Genomic DNA, 9,834 nt, shown 5'->3' on the forward strand with positions numbered 1-9,834 from the left:
GTACCTATGGAAAATCTCGTTTCAGACGTTATTGGTATTACAGCTTCGAATGAAACACGTCAGCATACAGATCACGAGAGATGATTTCCAACAGATTTTTGCTGGTTGATTATATAAACGATGCCTCTTATTGCTGGAGTAACACCTCAAAGGCAACATAATGACGACATGACAATGTATGTAAATCAAGAACTGCATGTGGGTTTATTTTACACTTGAGAAAACAGTGGATTTAATTGTGTGAACCAAAATGTACTGTACAATATTAATGATAAAACATCAAAATGTATAATTCATAGTGCATTGCTTGCTTTATTTTTATTTATTTTTTTTTTATCAGATAGTTCCTTTAAGTACATGCATCTGGAAAGATGCAGGTGCCAGTAAAATTCCTCTATTTATATCAAGCTGCAGGAACTAAATTTTATTGAAAAAGTGTGGTTTTACATTATATACACAGAAATCGAATATAAAATGACAATATAAAAAGTTAAAAGAGAAAGCATACAGCCAGAAGGTACAAAGAAAGTTGAACAGTTTAAAATGGTACGATATGTAACATGTATTTTTTAAGCTGATGCTGGCAATTTACAAGGAACAGAATCCAACATTTGCCCCATTTTTTTTGTTTTCATTCACCAATGCAGCACACTATAGAAAGGTCAGCTTGTACCAAAGCTTAACATTTGTAAATAACTATAAACTGCAGTATTTTACAGGAAAAAAAAATAAAAGAAAGAAAATAACATTTTTACACTTGTTTTAAATAACAGCTTGCATACTTTTTTTTTTTTTTTTTTTTGCCAAAAAGTGGCAATTCTCAGCATCCAGAGGGTTTGGGCATAGTGGCAACTTGGTTTGCTATTTTTTTAAATTATTATTTAACTTATACAGTTGTGGCTTCCTAACCCCTTGAGTACTACACAGCTCTCCTTCTTCCAAGGACTGCATGCACAATTTCTTCACAAACCAGTTCTGCATTAAAAAAAAAAAAAAAAGAAGCTCATTCATTTAAAAAAAATAAGTTCTGCTTCCGACACAGCTTTTATTTGAATAAAATGCCTTTAAGTCTTTTGTTTTGTTTTTCCTTATTTACTTATTTAGTCACTGGGAAAGGCACAGAAATGCTATTACAGTTCTCAGAGGGTTAAAACTTGACACTACCAGGTTCTGTGACCTTTATTGTCATGGCAACTTTGTAATTTTAGGATGTCTCTTTATCATTGTTCTTTGTGTCTTTCTTTACGGCTAAATTAATGTCTCTCAATAGTGTCTCCCACTATATTCTACAAAAGATAGCTTAACATCAAGGACAGATGTTGAAAATAAAGGTCAGACTTTGACTCACAAAAAATAAAAACAGAAACAAAAAATAACCATGCACAGATCAGACAAAGAGCATATAAATATAACTACAAAATAAGTGTAAGAAAAACCAAGGTCCAGATAGGCAGTTCAGCAACAAAAGTAAGACTGATTTCAGAGGCTCAGGTCAGGCCTAGTGCAGTACTATGAAGAAGTTTAGTGCAATGTTCCTGTGGTCACTTGCATACCTGGCTGCTTACCTGGACGCTATTGTTTTTCTAACTCAGTTACATAGATCAGATGGTCCTCTGGGGACTTGCCATGTGTTTTACTAAGGTGCAGTTTGACTGCATGCTTGCTTGCAAAAGTTCGGTTACAGAGCTTACATTGGAATGTGGAGCCTAAGTCCTCCTCGGCAATTCCAAGTGAGCCCAAAGTCTTGTTTGTGAGGACTTTTGAAACATTCTGCTGTTCTTGAATCTGATTAAGTGGCAACTTTGACAGATCCTTCAAACTAAACCCTAGGTGCGTCTCTAAGTGACTTATGTACGTAGAAGCAGTCCTGAACTGAGAGGCACAATCATTGCAAAAGAAAACAGGATGTCCTGTGTCCAAGTTCTTTAAAAATTTAGTTCCACCTGTCCTCCTTAACTGATACTTCACATTGGCCAGCCAGTGGCTAATTGTGGTCATGGAAAGACCAGTAAACTTAGAGATGTGTACCCGCTCTTGTGGACCTAGGTCCGACATAATGTATTTGCCTTCTGGGGTCTCCCTCAAACTGGAAGCAAACTGGGCTTGAAGGATCAGAAGATGCTGAGGGTTCCAGTTGGACTGTCTGCCCTTCCTCTTGTGTACTGGCGACAGTTCATCCAGAGCTTCCTCAAAACTGCTCCCATCAGCATCAGATTTCTCTGACACGGTAGACGGCGTTGAAGACTTGGGTGTCAAACGTCCTGTGAGGTTCTTCACCATGTCGGAAATATCCAGCAGGGCGCTCTCCCTTAGCGGGGATGAGGCAGAGTCAGCCACACTGGAAACGAGAGGTTTGGTTTTGGACTTGGTTAAATCAATAGGCTGATCACTGTTCTCATAGTAATATCGGTCAATAGCATCAGTCTGCTTGACCGGAGTGGTTGGGTAAATGGGTTTGTCCAACATGCTGTTGCTAATTTTGTACAGCATGGCCAAAGGGTCCAGAGAGGGGCTTACCGGCTTAGAAATTTTGCCTAAGTGGGTATTCATAATGGACTGTAAAGCACTCAATGGATTAATGAAGGATGGCTCAGGTGAATGATCTGTGATGATTCCTAAATTGTTACAGCCATTTGCAACCTTTGTTTTAAGTGGCTCAGTACCATTTGGTGTATGTGCTTCTGCCGGACTATCCTTTTTGACCTTCTGAACTTCCATCTCAGAGCTCTTCTTCTGCTGCTGTTTGTTATTTACCTCTTCTGCTTTTGGGAAGTCCTTGTTTTCTTTAGCAGCAGGTGACATGGGTTTGACTGGAGAACTCTTCTCTTTCTCCAAAGGCTTTTCTTCCTTCTTCACGTTGATCTTACCTGTAACTTTCTCCACTAGTTCTTCCATAGCAGATACATTACTCTTGTGAGGTGGTGGTGTGAGATTGCCTGGGGAATGGATGAGCGCATTGTGTTCTGACGACAGTGATTTTACACTGCTCGCGTAAGACGGCTGAATTTGAACACTCTGCACTGCAGGCTGAAGGGGTTTGACTGTTCCGGGCAGCTGGTAAGCTGCATGAATACTGGGATATCCTCCCCAGGAAGGTGCTCCATTCTGAGCTTTGCTGATAGCTGTTGTCACTGTGTTCTCCAGGGACTTCAATATGTCTATTCCGCCTTTGGGACTATCATCTAGGTCCTCCTCTCTGAGGTACTGATACAAAGTCGTTGCCTCAAATTTCTCTGTAGAGTCCTCATTTTCTTCTTTAATCTTTTTCTCTGTTTCACTGACCAACACCTTTTCCTTCTCCAGGTCTTTCTTTTCCTCCAAGTTTGTGGAGCCCGCCGGGGAATCAGGCTGCTTTTTAATGTTGGAGGCTGGTAGCCTTGTGTGGGTGGTGGGTGGAAGAGGTATAGACTGTATCTTCTCCTCCACCACAGGGTCCAAAACTAGCTGTTTGCCTTTTTTGGAAGCAGAATTGGTCACCTTCAAGAAATGACCAGTGACCATCATGTGAGCAGTGAGCTGCTGCAAAGTGTCATGGGAACTGCCACATTCCATGCATTTCAGTATTTGGGCTTTGCGTGCTTCAAACTGCCAAGTGTAGCTAGCACCATTTTGATAGCCATAGCGGTTGTTTGGAGTCACATAGGGGTTGGCAGTTTTCTGATCCTTTGCAGACTCACCCAGTGAAGCTTCTGCAGTGATCCCTGTTGGCTCAGGTGAACAAGGTGAAGCTAAGTCCTGAAGTGCTCGCTTTTTGGTAGAAGGGACCAGTTTAGTGATGGCTGGTACTGGCTCCTTCAGAGGCACTTTCTGGTAATGCTTTGTTTTTATCATATGGACACTGAGGTCTTGCAAAGACTCAAATGAATGCCCACAGTACATGCACTTCAGCACTTTTTGGGCATCCTCTTTGCCTTCCATTTCCATAAGTGATCGTTTTCTAGGCTTTGACCACCGCTTGGTCTTATCGGCTTCTTTATCTCTGTTGTCATCACGGTAATGTCCAGTTTCATTCATGTGCACTGTCAGCTCCACCAGTGTGTCATAGGCTGCACTGCAGTCTTTGCATCGGAACTTGCTAGCACCGGTGAACACCGACCCATAAAGTTTATTGTTTTGCCGGTAAAGCTGTACTGTGCTGAAAAGACTGGGCTCTGGGAGAAGTCCATATGATGAGGTCTGCTGCAAAGTTTTGGCTAATGCAGCTTGGTGCCAGTCATAACCTGAACCACCACTGTTACTATTACTGTTACTGGTATTACTGGTAGTTGTACTGGTACTAGTGTTGGTACTGGAGGTACTAGTACTCTGGGAATTGGCATTGGTGTCAGTACTGGTGGTGTTTTCATTCTGGCTGATTCCGTTGTTGCTGGTGGTTGGATTGGATTTCTTTAAGTCCAAAGCTAAACTGGACCAGCAAGTCTCTGAAAGCAAATTTGCATACACAGCTTTTATTTGTGCCAAGCTGTCCTGTGGATAGGAAACATTGTCTGTGCACTGAGGATCCTCTTTCTCTTCTTTAGAGGAAGTGCTTTTGAAATGGGCCAGCTGATCGCTGTTCTCACTAAACGGCGAACCATAGCCTGCATCCTGATTAGTTGCAGTGCTGACTGGGGAGTTCTGGTAGCTTTGAGCTTCTTTGATCTCCGCTTCTTCATTGCACAAATACTCATTCTCCTGGATGTCCAGAGACAGCCCATCATCTTCCACGCTGTCTTCATCTATTTCTGCTGCTTTCAATTCCTCCTCAGGAACATATGCTAAAATACAGGAGAGGAGAGGGGGGAGAAAACAAGACAAAGTTATTGAACACACACATTTTACATCATTGCTGTCTTCTCTACTAAAAGCAGTAACCATAAAGACAAATTTTGAAGATACATCCAGAAACCAAACTCACCATCACTCACACACTCTCCACCTATAAATCCACACATTCTGTCCTGGTTAGTTTGATATCATTACTATCTAAGAATAAACTTCGACTTCAGCAGTAAAATACGTGCCAGGACCACAGTAGATACCATAATATCAAAACCAAAATCAAACAAAGAGCCTACTAAACCAGTTTTTACCAGCTTACAAAATAGCCCAGCACTGAGTTATATTTGCTGCACTACATATGCGCAACACCTTGCAGCTGACCTTCACCCCTCAGGCCTGGGCACTCAGAACCACTGGCTTGACCAACTCCATCTCGTCAGGGCTGCCTCTGCTGGCAAACTGGCTTTAAGCTACAGCTTCAAGTGCCATTTCTGTGTCACTGACACCTGACTCTAATGGAGCCATCTGGGGCGAGTGTGTCAGGTCAGCTGTTCCAGGGTCTCCTGGTGCCTGGCTGTACTGGGTCCCTCTCAGAGCAGAACAGCTTTCATTTTCACAAGGTGAAAAGAGAAGCAAGGCTATGATTGTCTTCCGAAATGGCTAGGATATCCCTTTGATGTGGGCCCTACACTTATCATTTTGAAAATGGCAGTTGGCAACTAAAAGTAAACGTTAGAGATTAATTTTTAAAAGCAACAAACAAAAAAACTTGAGACCTCCATCCCAGCTTGATTACTGCCTTATGGTAAAGATCTAACTTTACCATTGTATTGCCACCTGGTGAAAATATGTAATCTTACCAAACTACGTGTTTATCTATATCAAACTATTTTTTAAACTAGCAAATGTGATATTCATGAGCAGATGGCCATTACATCGAAACATATTTACTCCAAGGGCCCAATTCACAGAAGTGGCTTACATGTACCTAAGTGATAAATGTACACTTTCATCGTAAAGCAGAAAACATACTCATACACATTTTCTCCCAGTTTTGTAAAAGAAGCTTAAAAAAATCACAACAATAATGGAATGTACATCATTTATGAGCATGTCAAGGTAGAAAACATGGATTGCAGCAATGTTCAGTAATCAAATTAAAATATGCCTCCTTGTCAGGTGAACTGTGCAGCAAGGGATGCTGAAATGTGGGCTATGCCCTTCCATGGTACAATACTGAAAGAACGCCAGAAGATATGATATGAAGGGAATACATATTATCATGTTAACAAAGGTGAGGTCTTCTTCAATCGGGAGGAGCATAAGTACAGGGTGAGCTTCTTTTTGTACATAGTTGTTAATATATTCTGAAACTTTTTTTTTTGAAAAATAAAAATAACCTTATCTCATTGTAATATGAACACTCCTTGAAACTTTTTTTAAAATTTTTTTTGAAAAGTAAGAGTATTATGGCCAACACTGCATTCTGCTTCACCTTTGCAATTCAGTCTTAATGCAGCCCCTAACTACTTCAGTCTGATCTTTTGAGATAAAGCAGAAAAATAGTCCATCTAGCACTGGAGTAATGCTGAACCTTCAGATGTTCACTGCATCTTTCATCTTTCCTTTAAGTGTCAAATTTTTTCAGAAGAGAATTTGATCTTTTGTTTTTTAAAAAAGTGTTAAGCAGGGCCCAGTTCCTCACAGTGCATCAGCCTCAGGTGTTTTTCTAATATATTTAAGAGGACTGGTGAGTACTAAGCACAATAGAAGTTACTACAGAAATCATCCTGGAGCCAAAGGCCAAGAAGATGCCAGAAAAGCATCATAAAACCATAAGAAAAAAAAAATCTTAAAAATACATTTAGTCTATAAAATGAAGAAAGAAATACAGAAATAGTGAAAGAACTAAGAAGTCAGCCAGCTTCCCAGCCTTGCAGTAATGCTGCTGTTGAAGCGCTCTGCAAGTATTTGAGCACAGTCGTTCTGCCGCAGTTCTGAACTCTAGGTATGCAAGTAGAATTCACTCCCACAGCCACAGTCTAAGATTTCTTAGCTCTCTCATTAAACACACCTGTTTTCAGTCATTTCTAACAGCAAAAGACAATACATTTTTAAGTTTCAGGAAAGTAAAGAACAGTTATAGAAAAACACGGTTTCTGCTTCTGAAATTACTTTTAAATAAAAAATAAAAAAAAACCTCTGAGGCCTAAAATGCATAAAAACAGACAGTTACCATCTGGCATTTTTATTAAAAAAAAAGAAAAGAAAACAAAAAAAACTTAGTAATGATCAGCAGACAGTCGACAGTCACCAAGTAGAAGCTGAAAACGGAGGGGGCCTGCATTCTGAGCTTTTGTGAACAGCTATCTTCTTACTAACCTCCGTGGAACTATGCCAATTTTCTCAAATTTTCACATCAAAATATTTTTAATAAATAGATGTAAGAAACTGTTGTAAGATACCGAATGTTCCTACAGTTGATGCAGAATTTTCTAAGAATCCTGCTTACATCTCTTTACTTGATTCTAAATTGCATAAATATATATTTTTATAATTGCTATATAAAACCATCTAAATATCTGCTTAAGTAGAAACTCTAGTTGAGCCACTGCCCCATCTTTTGTTTTGCTTGATTTGTTTATGATGGTGTGTTTTCTCTATTCTTGTACCTTTGCACTTTACCATAAAAATAGGAGATATCCACACAAGAATTGTTAAAACTATGTGAAAGGTTGGTGTTAAACTGTCAAAGCAAAGAAACTTGCGTGTCAGGGTAAAATATCCATCTTTCACTTACTTTCCTAGTCTTGGGTTCTGCTGAGACCACTACACAATTGAATTCAGTCCCTTACCAATATACAGTGGAATATATGAGTTAAGAATGTACGATTGGCCTGGACTATGATTTTCTATGATTTCAGAATTTAAACCAGATTCTAAAAAATCCCCTGAATTTACATGATGTGCACACCCACATGTCTGTACAGTAGTCATACAAAATATCACAAAGAAATAATGTTTCCTAACCAAAAAGAGAGTAATTTACCTGAAATGTTTAATTTCTGTCACTGCAAGCAAAAAGATTTCGTTTAACTCCTTTAGTTACCATAGGATACACACAATACCTTTTTCATTCAAGACTACTAATGTTTACAAGATGAATAGCAGCACACTCAACATATGGTATTTTGCAAGGTCAGTGCAATTCTCTAACTGACAAGGTTTCTGTTAGAGCTAATTCAGAAGCATACAAAATAAAGAATGTTAATTTCTAAAAACATGTATGTCTTACTAAAATTCCCACAGAAATTTGACGAATAAATAAGCTTCAGAATTTTAAACATAGCAAAAATACTTCTATTATAATCACTTGCAAAGACAAATAATATTATTTTATATAAAATAAAAGCATGAGATGTTCAGATTCTCCCCCTAAATTGTGATAAGTGGATCAACTGACAGATTTCTGACAGTGTATCTTTCTGTGATCGAGAAACTCTCAGCAATGTTCTCCAGATATTCCTGCATCTGCAAAGACATTGCTGGTTTACATGTGTGCCGAAACCACACAAAAATACCAAGAACAGATATAACCAGTGATTTTCAACAAAAACTATAGTCAAAGCAGAAGAAATTACAAAATGTAATGTCAGCTTTTCTTTTCCTTTTCATTTGTGCATGCACAGACTCAGGCAAATGCACGGTATAAAAAGGGGAAAAAGCTTCACATTCCAGACAACTAAAAATTAGGGGGAGCAGTTGGTATTTCTTCTTATTAAGTCTTGATAATATTTTTTGCTTATAAAATGTGCCTTCTGGATGCGAGTGCTTCCCCATAGATATACTGTCATCTTTGAGCAGTGTTAAAAGCTGTGCATTCTAATCTAAGTGGACATGAGATGCTATATATTGTACATGTGAGTAGCACAGCACATTGTGTTTGCTTCAGTGAGAATATTTACACTATAAATACAGAGCCATTGTTTGAAAAAGCAGACAGAGATCCGAAATGTAAGGATGTAGTTAAAAATAAAAATATTCTCACATAAAACCTTTCGGTAACCTCAGACCAATGCTTTTGAAGGAATCTGTCTCTACGGAGGTATTCTTTTCCATTCAAAAAGGGATTCAGCATTGAATACATTATTTTAAAAAGGACAAAAAGTAACAATTGTATTAACGGTCTACAAAATTAAATGTAGTAAACTCTTCAAGACCCAATTTTAAATCCTCCAAATAAATAATTTTATTCAGAAGAAATACCTAAGTACTGAATGCTACAATTCAGTAAAGCAATTGAAAACTGAAGTACTTTTCACTGAAATACATATTACATAGTTTCAACAAATAGAAATGGGTTTAAGTCTAAAATTCTTCACTAAATCAGGACCTGCTCTGGGATGGAACAATAGTGGCACGATGTGAATGTTCACCATTCTTCAACAGATGCATTTCCACAGCTTCTAATATTTACCCAGCCAACAGGAGACAGCAGCTGCAGAAGTTTTCACAGCCCACACTGTCACCTTGCACAAACTGCACTGTAGGCTGGGGGTGACTTCCACTGCACACAAGAACACATTTCACATCTTGGGCAAAAAAGTACGGCTAGAAAAGACAATCTATAGCCACACATTTCCTTCATCGCATAAAAACGAGAGCGAGAGAAAAACACACACACACACACAAACCAAAAAAACAAAAAAAACCCCAACAACAAAAAACCAACGAAAAAACCCAACCAAAACACATTCACAGATACGTTTCCAGAAGACAAGAGTCATGAGAGTTTTACAAAAGAATACAAAATCTCACATTGTGAGAGGTTAACATGCCTGCTGGAAGATTTGTGAATTTTCTATATTAGTATATACAAATGTTCATACAAAATTCTGGCACAGATGCTACAAATCTGTGTGTGTGTCTGTATTACAATGTCACTACAGTGGAAAAATATGGCTTAGCTATGACAATGGCTGAGAAGCAGCACAGACTATCAGACCACCAAATAACCTTACTACAGTGGTTTGTGTCTTTCATTTCTAATTGCAGCAAAATGGGGGGGGGTGG

The 9,834-nt window shown here is 38.8% G+C and overlaps 1 protein-coding gene across 2 annotated transcripts in view; it reads right to left on the bottom strand.

The window, feature by feature from the left end:
- Positions 1-233: 233 nt before the first annotated feature.
- Positions 234-9,834, bottom strand: part of TSHZ1 (teashirt zinc finger homeobox 1) — a 54,583-nt gene continuing 44,982 nt past the window's right edge. Inside the window, exons 2-3 of one of the 2 annotated variants that reach the window (XM_065629950.1) lie at positions 1,566-4,757; positions 234-975 (exon numbers count right to left, since the gene is read on the bottom strand). In XM_065629950.1, the coding sequence (XP_065486022.1) occupies positions 1,573-4,757 (3,185 nt within the window). In that variant the 3' untranslated portion in view covers positions 234-975; positions 1,566-1,572. Of the gene's footprint in view, positions 4,758-9,834 lie in introns of both variants that reach the window. The other variant, XM_065629949.1, reaches the window with a different exon arrangement.

Source organism: Caloenas nicobarica, chromosome 2, assembly GCF_036013445.1.
Source record: "Caloenas nicobarica isolate bCalNic1 chromosome 2, bCalNic1.hap1, whole genome shotgun sequence".
Classification (NCBI taxonomy): Eukaryota; Metazoa; Chordata; class Aves; order Columbiformes; family Columbidae; genus Caloenas; species Caloenas nicobarica.